Source organism: Microtus ochrogaster, unplaced genomic scaffold (assembly GCF_000317375.1).
Source record: "Microtus ochrogaster isolate Prairie Vole_2 unplaced genomic scaffold, MicOch1.0 UNK4, whole genome shotgun sequence".
Taxonomy (NCBI): domain Eukaryota; kingdom Metazoa; phylum Chordata; class Mammalia; order Rodentia; family Cricetidae; genus Microtus; species Microtus ochrogaster.
In genome coordinates, this window is record NW_004949102.1 from 15,611,203 (window position 1) to 15,633,590 (window position 22,388).

General features: G+C 48.1%; 1 protein-coding gene across 1 annotated transcript in view; it reads left to right on the plus strand.

The window, feature by feature from the left end:
* Positions 1-2,148: 2,148 nt before the first annotated feature.
* The window catches only part of Tbxas1 (thromboxane A synthase 1), a 172,757-nt gene continuing 152,517 nt past the window's right edge, over positions 2,149-22,388 (plus strand). The window contains exon 1 of the mRNA XM_005365850.3: positions 2,149-2,345. Coding sequence (XP_005365907.1) covers positions 2,257-2,345 — 89 coding nt within the window. The 5' untranslated portion in view covers positions 2,149-2,256. The remainder of the gene's footprint in view (positions 2,346-22,388) is intronic.

Consider the following 22,388-nt stretch of genomic DNA (forward strand, 5'->3'; position numbering starts at 1 on the left):
GGTCATCCCTCCTCCTCCTTCTCCTCCATGGCCATGAACTTGCTGCTGCTCCCACAGCGCTTGCTGTTGCTCTGCATGGTAGCTTCTTAAGTTGATAGCAGACCGTCTGGCCCTGTGGAGGAGAAGCCTGCTCTGAGAGAGAGACAGAGACAGAGAGAGAGAGACAGAGAAAGAGGGAGAGAGAGAGCGCGCATAGGCCTGTTGACATCACAGTATCACAGTATAGAGACTGATGGAATGGGACACAGCGAGGAAGCGAGTCTAGAAGTGTTGGGACATCTGAACCCAGACGGGCCACGGGTGCTGGGCTGGGGCCACAAAACAGGCATTCACAATGAGAAGGCAGAGCATTCTGAGAGCTGGGAAAGGACTTGTGAACTGTACTCTTCCATTTCCTGTAGGAATCCAGCGATCCGACTGTAATTCATAGCCAGGGTTGTATAGATGACTTCCACATTCTTGACTATCATCACCTAATGAAGAGGTTTTGAAGTCCCACACGCACCTCAGTTTATTCTACTGTAAAATGGGACTAATCCACAGGCTCGCCCTGCTAAGCCTGAGCATGAGGATTGAGGAGCTGAAACACATGAAGGTTTGTGGACTGGCGACTGGCATACAGCAGGCTCTCCCCAGTTGGCGTAGCAAGGGTTGACTATTGTGCTTCATGTTCTTACCAAAGTTCCGTTCTGACTAGACAGCGTTCACACAGCCCTGAGCATCTCCACTGTACAAGACCAAGATAAAGCTCGATTTCCCCAGTACTTTTCATTATGCCTAGGCTTTGTCCATCTCTTATGTCACCATCCCCATCTGGAGCTTGCACTAGGAGTCTGGAAGGTAGAGGTGGTGTCTCCCACTCCCCTTTCACATCTATCCATCCAGATTTTCTGCAGTGTTCACCCCAAGTCGGTTCGAGCTCCGCAGTCTGCACCAAGCTTTGTCTCTGGACAAAGGCAGCGAGCAGTCTCTGAAGTGACCTCTCTGCTTTTCTCTAGGACTCTTTCAGCTGCAGCTTGAAGGACCCGTGGTGAATGAGGTATGGGGATAAAGTGCGGCTTCCGGCTGTGGCACATTCACAAATGTGTGACCTCTGCGGACACCAGCTCCTTCTCTCAACTACCTCCCCAGTGGGTCTGTACCCCACGCTCATGGGTCTTGCCATAGCCTTAAGCAGTAGGAAGACTTCCCCACCGTCAGCCCTCCATCCGTGTCCTCTTTATACACGGCTGGTGCTCTTTCTCAGGCAAATCTCAGCCCTTAGCTTTCTCTGGAGGTTCCCCACACTATACCCCCTAGCGGGTCACCCCACGGGCTGCCTCGCAGCTCCATTTTCAGGATCTTCCCAGCATGGTTCTCCACTAGCAATTATTCCTTTATTGTAGGCATGTTTACTCTTCATCCATCTGCAAAGAAAATTCTCCAGGACTGTGTGCCAGCACCATTTGTGAGTAAGGCAGACGCTGGCCCCATCTACGCTGTGTGAGTGGTCCCCTCCTCACTCTGCCTCCTATCTAGTCTCAAGATGAAGCACACTGACTCATGAGCAAATAAAACCACCCAGTGGCTTTTATCAGATCAGCTCAGAGCTGGAACAATCAACCCACGCACGACCGACCGTGTGAGCTTTTAGACAACCAAGAAGCCCGCCAACTCACGCTGACAGTGCCCACCCGAGGCAAGATCCGTGCTCTGCGCCTGCGCTCTGAGCATGCCTCTGAGTCAGGGGCTTCCTCTTGATGCCCAATGAACTTTGAGGTAGTTGTCTGCAAAGCAGCGTTTTCTGTGCAGCTGCTGTCTGGCCCCCAGGTTCTGTGGAACATCCGGAGTGCCCGGATCGGTATCATCCCTGACTTGGCTTGACAAAGGTGTCCAGAGGGAACTCACAGAGGAGTCCTCTCCCTGAGGAATGCTTATTAGAGCAGCAGTTGATGGTTCCAACCATTTTGCTTCTCAGTAAACATGGGGCCCCCGTCTGTCTGCTGCTGTTTCCAGGGAAGCTAACATAAATGTTTATTGACAACGCAGTCATCAAGAAAATAAAGTCGCTGATTCATTGCCTTGCCCCGAAACCCGTTGTTTCTCTCGCTGCTTCCTTCCTCTTTATAAAGACACACTCTGAGGGAGAGCACATTTGGGGGGCCCACTGGATGTGATGCGTCGCTGGCTACCATTTCTTTCTCCACCACCTACACACTAGCAGATCAACCCGATCTTTCCTCCAGAGGACCACCCCTCTGGGGTCTCAGAGAAACAATGGAAGTTTTGGGGTTTCTCAAGTGGGAACCGAGTGGCACCGTGGTGACTCTGACCCTGTCTGTGGCTCTCTTGGCCCTCCTGAAATGGTAAGTGCAGCCCACCCTAGGGACCGTGACATGGTGAGAAACGTCAGCCTGGAGCCTGTGCTGCCAGGTGGGGTGTGCGGGCATTTGTTTTTCTTATTCTTGTCTAATCTAGAGGGGGTTGAGTATTAACACCGCTTCAGAATTAAAAGCAAACAGCCAGGTTAATCTTTTGCTAAAACGCGTGAGATCCAAGTGTCAGGAAACGCCGGTGGTTCAGCGACTGAGACGCCACACGTAATTAAGTCTGAAAGAGGCGGAAGGAGAAGAAAATTGCCAAGGCATTAGGCATGGCTGAAAGTGTTTCCTCAAACCCTGTCATATTGTCTCGCCTTGCTTTCTGAAACCCTTTCTTCATGTTGAGTTTACAACGGATTCGGCCCCCTGGTTCACGGCATATTAAAGACATGTAAGCTCTTTGGCCGACAGACTCTGCAGCAAGCTGGTGACAGGGATGTCTGCAGGTTTAGGGACAAAGTGACAGAGTGAATTTTCTAATTTTCTGCTATGTTATGGAAGTGAATACGTTCCAAACGAGGTGCGCAGCGCAGTGCCCAGGAAGCTGGAGGCCCTGAAAGAATCTTAAACTAGAGTTCCACCGCCTCTCCCCTGAGGGTATGTTAATTCAACAGCCGATTTCTTAATCTGGCCCTAGTGAGGTCTGTAAAAGAAAGGCCTCACAAAGAGCTGCGCTTGTGTCTGCCCGGCCTGTCAGCTACCCTCCTTAGCGTTGCCTCTGTAGTCCCAATCACCTGGATTTTGCTCTCTCTGGGTTTTAAGGGGAAAGTAGAAAAAATAATAGAGCTGGAAGAGAGTTTGAATTTATGTTTCTAGGGGTAATAAAGCCTCCTGTAGATTAATAACTGGGAAGGCACTTTGAAAAACATCAAGCATTATGCAAATGTGAGGTATTATTCTTCTGGAATTTGCATAGCCGAAAGTGGAATGCGCGTTTGATGTTCTCTGATGATGAAATGACTTCTTGGAAATTGGCTCTGAAACCCGGCTTCAATCCCAGTGCTCTTTTGCTTTTTAACTGGTTTAATTATTTTTTGAACTTTTCTGTCTCAGCATGGCTTATCTGGCGTGGAAACCAGCCACACGTAAAGACAAGAGCAAATGGTAGCCACTCGCCCCCAAGCCTAAGCATCCTCTTCGGTGTGCTCTCCTGCTCTGTGGAATCAAACCCACAGTCTATGACATACAGTAGGAGCATACTAGATGCTAGCCGCCGTGATTGACTCCTGCCTGTGTAACCTAAAAGCAGAGAAACCATGATTGGGGCCGGGGGAGATAGCTCAGAGCACATGGATAGCATGTGGGGTGTCCTAGATTTGAACCTCCACACTGTAAAAGAAAAGTCTTTAGTGGATGGCTTTATGCATACTCTCATTTCTTACTATTGTTCTAATTATGGGCTGGGGGAGGGGGCGGTGGAATCCCTGGCGCCACCTAAATACTGGGTGTGGTGGCATAAATCTATAACCCCCGATCTGGGGAGGTCGAGGCAGGAGGATGAGAAGTTCAAGGTCATCCTTAACCAACCCAGACCGCGTAAGATCTTGTCTCAAAAAAAAAAAAATAGCAATGTTTATTAATGCGACTTTCTCTTCATCGGCTGTGTTCTGGGGCACTCAAATCCTGACCCACAGGAGTCGTCCAGGTGGTCCTGCAGCATTAGTGCCTCCCTGCACACACTTCCGCATTCCCTCTCGGTGCCTTTCTTATTTCTGTATTTCTAACTCTCAGCTCTGCGTCTGACATAGAGCATGGCCTCCATAAATGTTTGATGGGCGAAGTGAGTGGGCTGCATATGTTACCATTGCTCTGATGGTGGAGAGGGCCCGTGTCCTGACAGATAAGCGGCATAGCTGGGTGTTCCCAATCAGCTTTCTGCAGAGACTCGTGGCCACACCATCCGGCACGGCAGCTGTGTGTGTAATCTATTCCCAGGCCCTATTAATAGCTGGGTTCAAAGACGCGGGGTGAAGACGGAGGCGCAGAGCACAGGTGGTGAATGGGAAGTAAAAGTTTAGCTTCCGTTTGTTATCACAGAAATATTTATCGACCTGTTAATGTGTGCTAGCATGGTGGGAGGCCCTAGCAGAAGGTCAGGGGAACGGGAGATCTGGATCCAGCGAGTCAGGGAGGGGGCAACATGGTATGGTGGGGGTGGGGTGGGGGTTGAGCTCAGTGTCTACAAAGGTGAAAGTCACTGGGGAGGAAGGTAGCCCCCAGTTTGATTTTGGCGAGGCTTCCAACCCTCTGGCTACATCTCCTGTGAGCATCTATGTATATATGGGGGTTGTGTCCCAAGGGGAGGGAATCAAAGGCCAGGAATTTGAGGTGCAGAGAGACCCTCATGGTCATCTTGTACCCAAGAGCAATTGTAGAGAGTGCTGTGGTCTAGTGGGCATCTACCAAGGGTATCCACCTTTTGATATTGGCACCCAACATCATCATCTGTAAAGTTCACAGCTGAAACTATGCAACCGAGTTACAAAAGAAAACCACACACACACACACACACACATGCACGCACGCACACACGCACACACACCTCATGTTTTAAGTAAGTTCAAGTCAGGTGGTACTGGCCCATGCCTTTAATCCCAGCATTCGGGTTGTAGAGGCAGGCAGGGCTCTGTGAGTTCGAGGTCAGTCTGGTCTATAAGAGCTAGTTCCAGGACAACTCAGTGAAACCCTGGCTGGAAATAAACCAACAAATAAATAATTTAAGTAAGTTTAAGATTTTGTGTTGGGCTGCATTCATGGATATCCTTGGCCAAGTGTGTCCCGTGGAATGTCGTTTGGAGGCACCGACCTGACCTCCTTTAGGCGTTCCCTCTGACCAGTCCAGGGGACACTGATATGGGCAGCCTAAGTGCTGAGCAGATAGAGGCACCAGGGACCCCAAGGTTGCATCATGTCCCCTCCAGTCCGTGAGTTCTTCAAGGCTTGTGCAGGATCTCCGTTCTCATTGCAATTCTGGAAGCATGGAGCTCATGGCAGAGGACTCTGCTAATGTCTGGCCGAATGAGGTCAACTTGACAAGTCTATATTCATCAGCTCCAGATTCCCGGAGTGGCCTCTGTCGCTTCAGCCACTCCACCTCTCCAGTCTCTCCCGACAGTCTGCACGCTGGTCACACTCAACTGTGCAGTGCTGCAAATGGCAGCACCCTTTCCTCTGCTCTTTCTTTCAACACAGCTCAGGGGTGTGATCCTGGCGGAGCATCCCTCCAAGTCACTGAGAAGCCCACCTCTGCCTGCTTCCTCTTTCACTCCCAATGCCTGGCACATAGATGTCTGATAAACACTGGCAGGAGGCCCCGAGTCTACTTTTGACTTTTGTTAGACTTCATGGTTGCACAGAAATCCAAACCTTCTGCCACGAGTCTCACTTGCTTCCTGAAGATCTCGTGTGTGTGGTGTGAGGCAGCTCGGTGCCTGCGTTTATAATTATTGCAGCTCGACTGTTTCTACTGCTCTGCTCATGTTGTATAGCTGAGACGAGGGTACATTGGGTGTCTTCTTATATTATTCCCTACCTTATTTATTGAGACAGGGTCTCTTACTGAGCCTGAAGCCCACTGATTTTGCCTTACCTGTTTTCTTACGTCTGATGCTAGGGATCCAAACACAGGCCTTCATGCTTTGCCCACGGAGCCATTGTCTTATCCGCATTAGATGAGAGCTCCCTTGTCATCTGGTACAGCTGAGTGGCAGAGCGCTTGCGTGGCATAAATAAAACCCTGGGTTTCATACCCAGTTCCGAGACGGGGGTGGGGGAGAGACATCACTTTTCTGAATAGAATTGTTTGAAACTCTTACTCCAAGAAGTAAGCTGAGTTGAATATTGCTTAAGGCACCCTTAAGTACTAGTGTGTTTCAACTTTCAAGCAATGCCTGAGGTCTGGCAGCTGGATTCCTGGGGTAGATAAAGATGTCTTTATCCTGTTAGAAAGAGTGTGAGGGAATATTAATAATAGGTTTCTTTCAGTGGTGGGGTTAGGGGAGACTTTTTTTCTTCTTTTAGCCTTTCTATAGCTTTCCTATTTCTTTAAGGAGTGTGAATACTTAGCAAAAAAAGAAAGAGTAATTTTGCCTTTAAAAAATGTAGAATTGGAAAATTCTCCTTTCAACAAGTACAGGGCACACAGGAAGAAACGGTATACTTTGGGCACGGAGGTTTGGAACCTGAAGTGTCACAGTTTGGGGGGGGGATTGGAAGGGTGGTGTGATCAGGTGTGATCAGCATGGAAGGCGGTATGAAGATGACAGGCAACACAAGCCCTCAAACATGAACATGGCGAAGGGGAGGGGTCTATCTTGGGTAGGTGGAAGGGCTTTTAATGCCAGGTTTAAAACTCTGGTTTCAGGCCCAAAGGTGTGAATTGGTTCAACATTTACATAGGAATCTGAGTGAGGTGGTGTGCTGATAAGTGCTTCTAAGTCTAGTTTCAATTAAAGTGTGTTTGAGGATTATTAGGACTTGAGATTATCATGGAACACCCCACCCATGTGCACAGAAGTTCCTCAGAAGAGAGCTTGCTTTCTGTATGGGAGACTGAGTTCCATTTCTAGGGCCTTATCTACTTCCAGGACATATTTACGATAAACCACTGGGGTAGAATGTGGCTGCCAGATAAGCCCAGAGCACAGCAGAACAAGAAAAATATTTCAGTCAGCCCTCTATATGGGTCTGAATTCATGGATTCAACTGACCCCAGGTTAAAATACAAAAACAAATGTGGTAGAAAGTCCAAAAAAAAAAAAAAAGTGCTGGGGAGATGGCTCAAGGGTTGAGCCTGTGGTGCTTCACCTCTACTGAACGTGTGTGGATTTTACCTCGCCATCATTCCCGGAACAGTATGGCATAGTGTTTACTTAGCTCGTCCACTTGTCGCCGTGGCTATTCTAAGTCGTCTAGAGGTGACTGAAAGCACAGAGGAGAACGTGTGTATACAAAGCCTGAATCATTTTCTGTAAGGGACCAAAGAATCTTGTGTTTTGATGTCTGTTGGGGGTCTTGAAAATTAGGCCATGTGGATACCAAGGGACACTTGTGTTTTCTGATACAATCGAAGATAGAGGAAAATGTGGCCAGGATCACAAAGTCGGTATTCACGGGCTGAAGAGCAGTTTGGTCACCATTCCCGGTTTTTCGTTTCTGACAATATTTGGGATGTTAGATCTGAGGTAAGCCTGCCTTTCTCGGAGATTCACAGAAGATCAAAGGCCCTGGAAAATGCCGCAGGAAAGAAGCCTATTCAACTTCATTCTCTTTGGCATTTCCCACCTTCATTTGACGGAGTGATGCTGTGTCAGCCATGGCGGGAGGGAAGTCAAGCCCTTTCCCTGGGAAAGACAGCTGGATGCATCCACGGGCTGGAGAAAACGAAAGACTGCTGCCGAGGGGCTGAAAGAGTCAAGCTCCCCTTTTGAGACCCTTGGGTTCCAAGGGTGGATGTGTTGTTCCCTATGGGACAAGAAAGCTAGGGAGCCTAGTGGCAAAATTAGGGCTCACAGTGAGTTCTGGCTCAAAGTTCAACATCAGAGGAGTGGCAAGCAGCCCATTGGTTTGGTCGGGTGGCAGGGATGCTGCTCTGGGCTTGAGTCAGTGCCCTTGCCATCCCAGGCACTTGGGCACAGCGTAGGCATCAGCAAAGACGGCCGCAGACCCTTCTGGACCTGGACGGCTTTGGCATTGTTCAGTGTAGGGCTATGTGGACCTAGATACTCTGCTCCTGAAAGGTTGGCTAAACCCCAAATTATCTACAAATGGTGATTTTTTCCTTTTGTCTGGACATCCTACTCATTCTAAGTGGCAGCCCCAGGACCTGACAGAGTGCCCCAGAAGCTTGGAAGTACACCCCAGAAGCAGTGTGGGGGCCCTCACTGGACCTTGTGAATGACACTTGTTTCTCCTCTCCCAGTCTCAGTCCTTCAGCGTTTGCTTTTGTTTTTAATTTTTCCTTTCTGTTTATGCATGTGTTGTGCATATATGTCTGTCTACTACCTGCATGCAGTACCTGAGGAGGCCAGAAGAGGGAGTCAGATACCCTGGGACTTGAGTTATGGAAGGTTGGGAGTGACCATGTGGATGCTGGGAATTGAGCCACAGTCCTTTGGAAGAACAGCCAGTGCTCCTAACAACGGATGCCTCTCTATGGACCCTTAACCTTTAGCCTTTGTTTTTATTGCTGATTTATTTTTATTTTTATTTGCAGAGACAGATTCTCACTACATAACCCTGGTTGGCCTGGAACTGGCAATTAGATTAAGCTGACCTCAGACTCATACAGATTCCTCTGCCTTTCCCTCCTGAGTTCTGGGATTACCAGCATCACACACTTCCACGTGTGACCTGTTTTTGTTCTTTCTAGACAGGGTCTCATATAGCTCATGCTGGCCTCTAATTCACTACGTTGTCAAGGATGACCTGAAACTTCTGATCCTCCAACTTCCGTCTTTTGAGGATGACAGCTGTGTACCGCTATGCCTGGCTTTAAACAGTCTTGGGGATCAAACCTAGGACCTCGTGCGTGCTAAGTAAGCACTCTCTCAGCTGAGCTACGTCTCCAGCCCTGTCAGCCTCTCTGAGACTGGACTTCGCCAGCAGATGGGCCTTTAGCTGGGGCTTGATGCGCAGGGAAGAACACAGCGGGCAGTTTAGGCGAGGGGGACTATCTCAGGCGGGGAAGGATCCCAGGCAAAGGCCCATTAGAGGTGGTAACTTCCGGAGAACAGCACATTACGAGTGTGAATAATAGACACTTTAGAAATACGTTTCAAAGGCCGTGGATAATTCCCAGTGCCTCGGAGCCCCTAGAGAAGAATGCGCGCTGCTCCCCGTTTTTGCTTTTTTTGCATTTTTGCCTGGAATACAATGGGTACTTCAGTTTAATAAGGCACTGATGAGTGTGGAGATAAAAAACACGCCTGCTCATGAGAACTAGGTCTGCGCTTCCTCCAGGACTATTTCCACAGAATATTACGGGTTTTTTTTTTTTTTGGTTTTGTTTTGTTTTCTCTTTTCAATAGTCATGCACAGTGTCTCTGTCCTTCTCACTTTATTGATTTTCCAGAGCTAGAGTACGAGGTGTGACTGTAAAGCAACGTGACTGATTATTTTAGCATATGCACCAGAAGTTATGCAGCCAGATGTATTTTATGACCTTCAAAGGCATTTTTCTGATAGGCTGAGCCCTTGCGGCAGATCCAACCCATCAGGAACTGTGTCCTTAGGACACAGGGTGTCTAGATGTGGGCTCGGGAAGCCCCTGGGCACAGTGTCTTTGTTGAGAGAGGATTGGTCCTTAAAAATAGCTCCCAATTTGGCAAATAGGTGATTAAGCTGGCTAATAGTATTTGCTATCTGAATAAAAGGTGATTATAAACAATAAAGCTTCTGGGCACTATTTGTTCATCCAGGCAAATGAACCAGTTGTGGAAGACTTTGAATTCTGCCCGAAGGCTGAATTCACTGGGCAGATGATTGTTGTTGTGGGTTTTTGTGGTTTTAGTTTTTAAGGAAACTGTGGCCATATTCTCATTCTTTATGATCATTCTGTCTCTCTGTGTGTCTGATTGTTCTTGTATGTGCACATTAGCGTGTGTGTGCACACACATGTGGGCATAGAAGCCAAAGATCAAAATCAGGTGTTTTCTACAATTGTTAATCTGCCTTCATTAAAAAAAGAAAATTATGTGTATGAACAAGTGTCTGGGTGGGAGTGGCAGATGCCCTTAGAGGCCAGAAGAGGACATTGGATTCCCTGGAGCCGGAGTTACAGGCAGCAGTAGGTTTCAGATGTGGGTAACAGGAATAAAACTGGGGTCCTCTGCAAGAGCAATACACGCTCGGAACTGCTGAGCCATCTCTCCAGCCTTTCCACCTTTTTTTTCCTCTTTTGAGACAAGAACCTGGAGCTTGGGGGCTGGAGAGATGGCGCAGAGGTTAAGAGCATTGCCTGCTCTTTCAAAGGTCCTGAGTTCAATTCCCAGCAACCACATGGTGGCTCACAACCATCTGTAATGGGGTCTGGTGCCTACAAGCATACACACAGACAGAATATTGTATACATAATAAATAAATAAATAAATATTTTTTAAAAAAGCAGTTTGTCCAGGCTGCTGCTAAAAAAAAAAAAAAAAGAACCTGGAGCTCATGGTTGGGTAGGTTGGCTAGCCAGGAAGTGCCAGGGATCCCCTGTCCCTGCTTCCCCCAGTGCTGGGGTTCTAGGCGCACACTGGCATGTCTGGCCTTTTACATAGGTGCTGGGAATCTAGATTCAGGTCTTCACGCTGTGTGGGATGCACTTTCCTGACAATGTCCCATCCTTCCTTTCCTTATCTAGAAAGGGATTTGGGCTTCTGGTGGCATCTAGCCTTGAAGCAGGGGTGTCAGTTGCTTTTATGTTGTATGACCACCCCACTTAAGGGGTGGGGAGGTTTACTTCAGTTCAGGGTGGCCCGGGACACCTCACCCCATGGTGATAGGAGCTTGCAACATGGCCACTTACCATCTTTGTGGATCAGTAAGCTGAAACCCAGGCCAGAAGCTGAAGGGGCTATCACCTTCCATGTTCACCCCCAGCAACCTACTTCTGTTAGCTAGGCCACAGTCCCAAAGGGTCTACAAGTATCCAGAATAGTGCCCACACTGGAGACCAGGTATTCAAACACACTAGCTGTGGGAGCCATTTCCCATTAAGAGCATATCAGGTAGAAATGAAACAAGAATCTCACTTCTTACAGCAATGAAGCAAGTGTCAGTTTTATGCCTGTGCCTCCCTGAGCTACCCAGGTACCTGCTTGACTCTGCTGAGGAGGAAGTGGGAGTGGCTTTCCCAGAAAGCTACTGAGTATTCCCTTCTCCCATCCCCAGATACCCCAAGAGCAAACAAATGGGCTGCCCTTTGCTATTTAAGGTACATACTCATCTTTGGGGATCCCGGTAGTCTTCCAGGGACTTGTTCCTTGTGGCAGGGATAACTTGCAGGAAAAGTGTCTTTGGGGAGCCGAGAGATAAAGGGCAGAAGATCACGTGGTCATCGTCTTAGTTACTGGAGGCCTCATGGCTCCTAGCTCATCAGAAATGTGTGATATTGTACAACTTCCTGGTAGAAGGGGTGAGGAGGACTATGGATTCAAGGTTCCTCTAGAACTGGCATTTTTGGTTTGTCACCAACTTAAGCAGAGTCCAGCTCCAGGCCATACTGATGAGCTACCCCACCCCTCTTAGACAGCCTCACACCAAGACAAGCTTCTGAAGCTTCATTTTCAGGGACGGCCGGCTCCTGAATGAAGTCCCCCCCGCCATTTTTCAAAGTATTTGGGAAAATGGTATCAGAGGTGATCCAAAAAGCTAAGCCAGCCTCCTAGAAACAGGGGCTTCTCCTCCACCCAAACCCTCCTTCCTGAGGCTGGCACAGACATCCTGGGGAGAGAGCCAGAGAGGGCCAGCATTGCAACACACCACACTAGCAACTCCACATTCTGCTCAGAGAGCGCCTTAAACCCTTTCTGTCGTATTCTTCTGCCTGGCACACAGCACCTTCCTCTCTCACAAGACCTCTGTTGAAAGAGGAGCGGCGGAGCTGCGTCCCCAGCACCCGGCCGCCTGCATGGCTAGCTTTATACCCGAAATAATTACACAGAAACTGTATTCTTTTAAACACTGCCTGGCCCCAATAGTTCCAACCTCTTATTGGCTAGCTCTTACATATTAATCTAACCCATTTCTATTAATCTATGTAGCCCACAAGCCGGCTTACCAGGAATGATCTTAACCTGCATCTGTCTGGAGTGCGAGAGCCATAGCGACTCACTGACTCAGCTTCTTTCTCCCAGCATCCTGTTCTGTTTTCTCCGCCTACCTAAGGGTTGGCCTATGAAATGGGCCTAGGCAGTTTCTTTATTAATAAGAAATCATTCCCACATCAGCCCTCCTGCCAGAAAGTCTCCCCTGGCTGTTACATTACATCCTGTCTACCCTTCAAAAGCCTGCCTTAGAGTTCTTCTTCCATGGAGAACCCTTTGACCAGGCCAGTATGCAATGAGCCTTGTCTTTCTGCCCCTTCTCTCTAAGTGCTACAACATTATCGTGTTGCAAGTACCTATCCTGTCTTCCTGACCGTATGTCTTGATGGAAGCATCTGAGTTAAAGTCACAAGTGTCCCGTAGCTGCTCAGCAGTCACCATTCTGGTGCCCTACTAGCTATTACAGCACCATTGCTTCATGGGATACTGTTACAGATATGGTCGAATATGCACGTGCGTGTGCAAGTTTCCCTCCCGTGGGCTGACGCCACTGCATCTCCAAGCACCTGGCAAAAGGCCTTGCTTGTGACTTCTATTCGAAAGAGTAAGTTCTCTGTTTATTCAAGCAGTGAAGGGTTTTCTCGACTATGTCCTTGCCTGCCTCGTGGCTATGCTGTGGGCAGGGGTCCCATGAACTCAAGGAGGTAAAGCATTCGAAATGAGAGAACAAGACTAGGGAAGATGGGATGGGATGCAGATGTGGTAGGGGTGTTGCGTGGTAGAGCATCCCAAGCCCTGGGGCGGGGAGAAGAGGCACGTGATCACCTGTAGAGCGGGGAGCAAAGAGCCGGCCTTGTTCTGCCTTGTCCTATTGATCACCAGCCCCATAGTGTAGAGCATCGGCATCTGGACTCTTCCCCAGCATCCACTGTTGATACGATTGTCCCCATAGGTCCAGTGCTCCATTGTCCCCACCACAATGTGTGTTTATGTAGGGATTGATTGATCTCGCCCATTGTAATTATTTAGCCGCGAACCAATTGGAAGCCCTGCCAACGAGCAGAACTGATCAATGAGATAGCCAGCATCTGTGGGCCTAAGTTATCATTCTGCTCCAGAGCAAAAAGACTTGACATTTCAGCTAACCTGCACCCTCTTATTGTCAATAAATGCACAATTTACATTAGACTCCCTGAGACGGGGAAAATACTGCACACACCACTCTTCCACCTTCACAAATCAATAGGCAGTGGACCACAGACTGCAGAGAGCCGAGGAGGGACCACAATCGGTTACACACCCCACCCCTCTCTGAGCACACAGGCAGCGAATGGGGCACTTTAGCAACCGCATCCCCTGGCAGGAGGGACTGCGGAGGTCAAGGGTGAGACGCTCTCAGGAAAAGCGTCGTGCACTGGGAATCAGCCAGACCTTTCATTTAGGGACCAATGATTTCCTGCAGAGTGATGTTGGGCAGGTCACATTTCCTTTCTCGTTTCCTGTGGGTAAGGGAAGGTCAACAGCCCCCCACTTCTCTGCACACACACACACTTCCACCTTGCCACGATGGCTCTTTGGGACTCCGTCTTGGTGTGCTCTCCCCCCCCCCGCCGCCCCGCGTCTCCCATCCCTACAGCCGGTCTACATTCCTAGGTGGCCCTGGACCCTGTCCCTTTTCTATCTGCTCCCCTAAGGATGAAGATGCCTAGAGAATCTGAGGCTGGGAGCCTCCCTGCTTGCTCTGTCCCCAGTTCCTCAAATTCACTCTATACCTGCAGTCAGGAGACCCCACAAGTAGCTAACTGCACCCCAGTGTGAAAAATAAGCCTTCCTTGGGCCTCCTTCCCTCAAATCAGCTCCTCCTGGCTCAGCTCACGAGGGCTCTTGGGGACCTGTCCTTGCCGGTGCCTCTCCTGTCACCTCTCAGCTGTTCCCCTTTTGTCCCCAGTTCCTCTGTGTGCCGGTGCTCACTGCCTAGTTCCCCTTGTTTGTGGGAAGTTGGCTTCCTTTCTCAGCTGACAGCTTCATCCTTTGCATCCCCAGGCTCTCCTCACACCTGTTACCTTCTCTCTTCCTTATCACCCAGCAGATTCCTCACCTGAAGGTGGGTCCCCCAAGGGCAGGGGCAGGTATAACTCACTTTAGTTGGAATTCTCAGTATTCGGCCCAAGCACTCAATACCCTCCTATTGGGCACTAGGCACTCAGTGACCTGATCTACTGCGCTGAACAAAAAGACACAACCTATAGGACTTCGTGGGGGCACAAACGAACACCCAGAACACTCAGTGCACTGTTCACTGTTTTTTGACACTGTGACTGTCACCTTAGGGAGCCACCACCCTCATCTGTTACAATCGTAAAAAATTTTCTTTGTAAGCCGTGCTGTACTGTAGTGTGGGTTGAAGTTCATCTCTGTCCTGCTGACTAGAGCAAAGATGTGAAGCACAGCCAAGTGGGCAGCTGAGCCCACTCAGGGAAACAATACACTCTCAAGGCATTGGTAGCTTGCCAGTCCACAGACACCTTACTCGTGTCTGCCTCTCCCACTTTCTATGTTGGCTCAGAGCTTGGACTTTGTGATGACCTGGGTTCAAATTCTGACTGACCTTGACCTTAAGACCTTAAACAAGCTAGGTAAGATACTGTGCCTCAATTTACCCAAATGTAAAATGTGTGTGCACATTCACACACACACACACACACACACACACACACACACACACAAATGGGAAGGCAGGCAGTACAGGGGTGCCGTGGGTAATTTTACCACCGCCAGAGTGCCACAGCCAGCTTTGGACCTCAGACCTATGATTTTCCATATGATGCAGAGGAGGTGGCCATACTTTCTTTGAACAGTTTTCTCACTACAGCAACATAAACTGTTGTGAACCCATTGGTGTTGATGCTTCGTCCCTAACAGCTCTTACTTCAGAATCTGTTTTTTGAAAAACTGCTTTGTAAAACAATCCCTAACTCCGTCTACTTCCCAGAAAATGTTCACGTTTTCCCATGTCACCACTGCCATTCATCTATCTTGAAGGGAAGAGCGTTATCTCTTTCCGTGTGGTTGCTGGTTTCCTTGCCTTTGGGTTTGAGAACTTGAAGTGTAAATGATGTGTGGCAAATTGGCACATAAACCCTGTGGAGCCTTCCTCCTTCCTCTCTAACTGTAGGCACTGCAGCCCCACTGTAGCCCTAACTCTCTCGGTCCTTTACCGCGCTACCAAGTGAATAATGCAGTTAGCTAGCCACTAAACTAACCAACCAACCAACCAGAAAACTAACCAAATAATAAGCCAGCTAACCAAAGAACCCACAACCCACCACTTACCCCTCTCTTCCTTGACTAGATAGTCTATCTGCTACCACTCTGTTCTTTCTCCCTATGCCAGCGAGTGCTCGAGAGAACCCCATACTTCCCAACTTGCCTTCCAGCTCTTGGAGTAGTTTGGTTTCTGTTTGCTATGATAAAACATTGACCAAAAGCAACCTGGGGAAGGAAGGGGTTTGTTTGACTTATAGGTTACAGCCCATCATGAAAGGAAGTCAGGGCAGGAATGGAGGCAGGAACAGAATCAGTGTTGCTTACTGGCTTGCTTTCCATGGCTTGCTCAGCCAGGTTTCCCATACTATTCGGGACCACCAGCAGGCTTGGCATCACCCACAGTGGGCTCGGCCCTCTTACATCAATCCTAATCAAAGAAGTCTCCACAGGCTTCAGTGGTGCTGGCCCCTTGTTAATAACAGGTGACTCTTCTGTCCCAGCTGCCCAGAAGTCGCCGATTATTAATCAGACTATACCATCAAATGGCCCTGCAAGTCTTTTAAAGACTCAAACTTCCCTCTGAAACCTCACAAACCAGGCTGCATTGCCTGCACCACTTCCAGCGTGAGTTTACAAACTTCCACAGAACTCTGAGCAGCGGACAGCTTTCCCAGCCCAGAGTTCCAGACTCCTTCCACAGTCCTGCCCGAAAGAATGTGGTCATACCTTACGATCCTGGTACCGGCTTCTGTGTGAGTTAACTTTCTGTTGCTACGGTAAAACAACATGACCAAAAACTAAGTTCATTTTGGTATATAGTTCTTGAAGGATGAGAGTCCGTCATGGTTGGGAGACAACAGCAGGCTTGGCAGCTGGAGCAGGAAGCTGAGAGCTCAAATCTTCCATAAACAGGAAACAGCAAACAGGAAGTGGTGAGAGATAATAAACATTTAAAGCCAGACCCCAGTGTTGTGCTTCTTCTAGCAAGGCTCCACCTTCTACAGGTTCCACAGCCTCTCCAAGCAAGGCCACCAAGTGCCAAGATCCCCAAGCCTATGTGGGACATTCAAACCAGCCCAGCTTTGCAGGGGCTCCAGAGACTTTCTCACCATAACAGCTCACCATATATTCAAGGTTTTGTTTGTTTCTTTTATGTGCATTGGTGTGAGAATGTCAGATCCTCTAGAACTGCATTTATAGACAATTGTGAGCCACCATGTGGGGGCTGGGAATTGAACTAGGTCCTCTGGAAGAACAACCAGTGCTTTTAACCATTGAGCCATCTCTCCAGCCCTCATGTCCCAAGTTCTTAACCTCGATTAAAATATTCCAGTCCTTCTCTACCTCTAGCGTCTGCAGTCTTAATCCATGATACATTGAGTCTCTGGTACTGCTGGACATGTGTCATAGCCATTATTTATCACGGTCATTATTTGTGCATCATGAGTAAAAAGGCTGTGCTTACTGAGTTTTGATCCAGTGGTCCGATTTTATAGATGCAGAAATGAAGGTTCAGGGAAATTAAGTGAACGTAGCTATATCAGTCAGCTATTGCTGTGTGACAAACCACCCCAAACTCAGTCACTAACAATTACACTTCATTTTTTAAAGATTTTATGTATGTATTATGTGCACAGTGTTTGTTTGCATGTTTGCCCACAGGCCAGAAGAGGGCATCAGATCTCATTACCGATGGTTGTGAGTCACCACGTTGTTGCTGGGAATTGAACTCAGGACCACTGGAAGAGCAGCCAGTGCTCTTAACCTCTGAGCCATTTCTCCAGCCCTACATTTAGTTTTCCCCGTGGTCTATGGCTCAGCTGAAGTGGCTGAGAGTGGGTTTGTGTCTGCTCCTTGTGGTTGTCACAGCTGAGGCTTGAGGAAGCTCTGTTCTGGATCACCACAAAAATGCGGAACACAGAAGAGGAAATAGCAACACTCCGGTTGACTCAGCAAGTTGCAAATTGAATTCTAATTTGAATGGATTGAGGAAGAAGACCACAGGCCTCTAGTGGAAGGTACTGATCTGGCCCGAGCCAAGAATGCTGCTGTGTAATTTTGATACAGAAAATTCTTGAAGAATTGACAGACTTCAATTGCCCCACATTCCAAGTCCAAGAGCAGACATTTTGAGTCTTATTTCTGGCAAAACAACAACAAACAAAAAATAAAACAAAATAAAGCAAACAAACAACAAAGCCCACTTAAGGCTAAGGCACTTTTGGATTTTTATTAGAAGTGAAAACAGTGAATCTAAGTAAACCAGACACTGAGGAGGACTCTGCCAGCTGAGACAGTGACGGGGGATCATGGCAGAGATGAGCTGGCGGCAAGAGTTCCTGAAGCATAGTCCAGAATTCAGTGTAGGACTTAGACTGGGCCTGGGCTTAGGAATTTCCAGCCAGACCAAGGATTGAGGATAGGGCCTGGCTGACGCTGGATGGGGCACACTTTCAGGGAAGCTGAGTTCTCAGTTCCAGTTTGGGACAGCGGGGTGAGGGAAAGGGTGTCTGAAGGCAGAGCACCTGAGGAGACCTGGGTGCAGCACGTTTGCCGTGTTTTGAAACGGCAGCCGGTGCGGACCCTTGCGGACTGTGAGCTGTGGTAAAGGACATGTTCCTTTATCTGTCAGGCAGAAAAATGTATGGATGCCAGAACTGGCTGAAATACAAAGTGCCAGAGATGTTTCCATAATCTCGTGGGTGCTAGAGCACCCTGGATTACTAAGGGAAAAATGTTTGTTTCTTGTAATGGCCTCTGGGTGTCAGTTGCTGGCTTTTAGAAGAAAGGAGGCATCCTCTTGTCCTAGGCTTGTGGCACACTGAATTTTACGTGGGTTTCAAAGATAGATCTTGTCACACTGTGTGCTCCTCTTTGCCATGTGTGTTGTCCCTTCTCCCTGGGGACCTGACAGGAGACTGCGCACCAGGGACTTTGTGATCCAGGATCAGACAGGGCTCCACTGTTTTTTTACCTCTAATGGGGTTCTGACTAAACCATCGGAATATAGGTTAGTGTTGTCATAATGTGCAGGAGGAGCACGAGAAAACAGGAAAAGTAGGACACTCAGTGTGAGCCCAGAGCAAGAAGGCTTTGGAGTGGGGCTTCTTGCCTCACCAGCTCCGTCCTTGGGCAGTAAGGATAGAGCACATATACACCACACATGCCACATAACACAGCCCCACATGTAGATATTACATACACAACTAACCACTCCCCCATATCACACACACAGTACATACTACATATACACAACATACACATCACATACAGGCATATAACACACATACCACATACATTATTCATGTAATAAACTCACATGACACATACATACCACATACATACTACCTATAAATGATACACACATTAAATATATACCACATAACCCATACAGCACATACACACACACCATGCATACCACATATGAACACATATATTGTACTTATACCACACAAATCATATGCCCCCACCACATACATTATGTACTACTATGCAAGTGAATTAATGACCAGTTTTGATGGTCCTTGGAGTAGACTGACTGGTGTCCCCATAAAATTAGTATCCACTGGAACCTCACAATATAAGGAAATGGGTCTCTGCAAATATAACCCAGTGTGGACGATGTAGTGGTTCGGAAGAAAGTGGCTCCATGGGCTCACAGGGAGTGGCACTATCAGGAAGTGTGGCCTTGTTGGAGGAAGTGTGGCCCCAGGGGCAGGCTTTGAGGTCTAGAAGCTCCAGCTAGACCTAGCTACTCTTCCCATTGTCTGCAGGTTCAAACACAGCGCTCTCAACTACCCCTCCAGCACCTTGTCTGCCTGCATGCTACCATGTCCAGTCATGGTGATAAGGGACTGAACCTCTGAACTGTAAGCCAGCCCCAATTAAATGTTTTCCTTTATAAAAGTTGTCTTGGTCGTGGTGTCTCTTCACCGTAATAGGAATCCTAAGACCCAAACCCAGGACCACTGTCCTTACAAAACAGATTTTTTGTAAGATTCAGAGATACAGATTCAGAGAGGCGTGTCACAAAGTAGAGACCACTGACAGGGTGGAGGCAAAGAGAAGTTTGAGCGACACGGGTACGAGCCAGAGAGAGCCAACAATTTGCAGGCGAGGGGAAGGCTGCTCCTTAGCACCACAGTGAACCACAGGAGCAGGGCTGATATGGTCACATCCGCAAGGGGGAGGGTCTTAGTAAAATGTGCTCTAGGTGTCTCTCTTGTGGTTCACCTTAATCCTGGCCTTGGAGAAGACTTTGAATCTAAACCAGGAAACCAGTCATCCTAAAAATGTGCAAGATTGCTCCAGTCTAAAGGCTTGAGGCTGGAAGATGGTTTATCATGGCCCTGCCAAACCAAGGGTACCCCTGACTTCCCCATTCATTGGAGAAGAAGCTCTTTTCTATCTCTCTGGTGTGGCACACATGCTTTTAAGTACCCGTTGACATGAACTCTGTGGCTTTCAGAACCCCACCCCAACCAGGCATTGGCTTCCTCGTGGCTTCAGGTATCCCTGATCTTTTAAAGGCAGCTATGCTGTGAGGTCTAATACTGCGGCAAATCCACTCTTTCCTGGGCATTTCTTGGTGTTCTGCAGTACTGACTTGGCCCTGAAGAACTGGAGCTGGCATCTGAAGTGTGGTCAGAAGACAAAGGATACCTGAGCTGCCCGTGGCCCTGGAAGGCAAAAGAAGGGACAATGTAACATGTCCTGAAGGCCTTCAGGAGACCAAGGGGGGGGAGTCTGTCTGAATGTGAACAGGACCTTGGGAGAGATGGCTTGGAATTGGATAATTAGTTAGAAACACTATCAGGAGGTTGGTTTCTGGGGTGCCGTCTAGGAAGGCTGGCTCAGTAGCCTGGGGAAGGAAGTTCACTTTGCTGGTACTACAGAAGTTAAGTTCAGGGCAGGAGGAAGTGCTAAGGGGTACATTAGAAGCCAGTCACTAAGTTCCTCAAACACAGACAAGGCGACTCTGACCTCACGGTCCACTAAAGTCTCTAGAGCCTTTTATGTGAGCGTCAGTGGAGCTGGGGACTTGTCTTCCTTGCACTTGGGAAGTTTGGAAAATACGGGCTCTACCTGAACTTCCTGCGATGCTCATGAAAGGAAAACAGGTGAAAATGTGTGCCCCAGCCCTTTGATACATTAATAAGAGCCCCACAGCTTCCTTGTTTAACTGAGGATTGCTACCTCATCTGGGGTTGTTAGCAAAGCCAGAGAGCCTTTGTTGAGCTTGACAAAGTGATTAATACAGACTCTCAGTGAATTTTGGCTTCTCAACAGCTTTTGATGTGCTAAGATTCCCCAGTGAGGACAACACCATCAATTACCTAAACAAGCCCCTACCTCCAGGCCTCGTTCTGTGGGACTAGCTTGCTAATTGGTAGACTGAGGAGAAGTGAGAAATGGCCTCCAAGGCCATGGCCTTAGCCTTGACCTTTCTTGGAGGAGCAAGGCCCTTTAAGTGACTCTGTGGAGATGCCACCTCTGATCTGAGGTGGCTGCATCATCCTCCACTTCCTGCCTTCTGTCCCCAGCCCACTTTGTTTGTCCAAGGCTCTGTCCCCTTGGCATTTTCTATGTGGGGTTGCATAACTCAGGGCCAGGGGGTGTGGGGGGGTCGAGAGAGGTCTGAGTTTTTGGAAATTAGTCTTCCTCAAGAGCTCTTCAGCTCCTGGAATCAGCCAGATGCAGCCAGGACTGCACATGGGCCATTGTGGGATGTCTAGACCCCTGTCTGCTGACCGGTATGAGAGGCAGCTTTTAAAAAGCAGGGGCTGGAGAGATGGCTCAGGGGTTAAGAGCATTGGCTGCTCTTCCAGAGGACCTGGGTTCAATTCTCACAACTGTTTGTAACTCCAGTTCCAGGGCCTCCGACACCCTCACACAGACACACATGCAGGCAAAACACAAATGCACATAAAAAAATTAAATAAATCTTTTTTTTTTATTTAAAAAGCTAAATGCAGGGACTGGAGAGATGGCTCAGCAGTTAAGAACATGTAGAACATTTCTAGAGAACCCAAGTTCATTTCCCAGCACTCATGGCAACACCCCAACTGCCACAGCACCCCCCCCCACTTCTAAAAAGTTAAGAAAAAACTCTAATTTTAAAAATATTTAAGATGCTTGTATTTATACATTTAGGTAAGTCCTCCCTCTTGGTTTTTTGGGTTTTTGTTTTGTTTTGTTTTGTTTTTTTACCCTCTCAATCATAGAAGAGAGATGTTGGGAAGAGGCTTCCTACTCTATCTCTATATCTATTGGGTATGTCTGACCTGGTTTTTAAAATACTATTATAGCCGGGCAATCATGGCGCACGCCTTTAATCCCAGCACTTGGGAGGCAGAGGCAGGCAGATCTCTGTCAGTTCGAGACCAGCCTGGTCTACAAGAGCTAGTTCCAGGACAGGCTTCAAAACCACAGAGAAACCCTGTCTCAAAAAACAAAACAAAACAAAACAAAACAAAAAAACAAAAAAAAATACTATTATAGAGGCTAGAGAGGTGGCTCAGTGTTTAAGAGGTTACACTGCTCTTGCAGAGGAGCTGTATCCAGCACCCATGTGGAGAATCACAGGTGTCTGTAATTCCTGTTGCAGGGGATCCCATGCATTCTTCTACTTCCGCATGCATGTGGTGCACATGGACTCACGAAAGAACATACACATACGTAAAAATAAAAAATGCAAATAGAATTATAATTTATCCATACAATGAAGCACCTTTCTGGGCTGTGTGTGTACGCACACATGAGGGTGAGCTTTTGTAGGCGCACAAGGGTATGTGCACACATGTATGTGCATCCGGTAGCCAGAGGACAACCTGTGTCATTTCTCATTCCACAAGTGATGGCTAACCTTTTGACACTGTAAAATGTTGTCATCTATAAGGTCCCCACCTGAGTACCACACAATTGAGTTTAAAAAAAAATCACAAAATAACTCACATCTCCTGGTTTAATGACATCATAGGGAGAGGGCCTCCTTATAGGATTTGAGTTATTT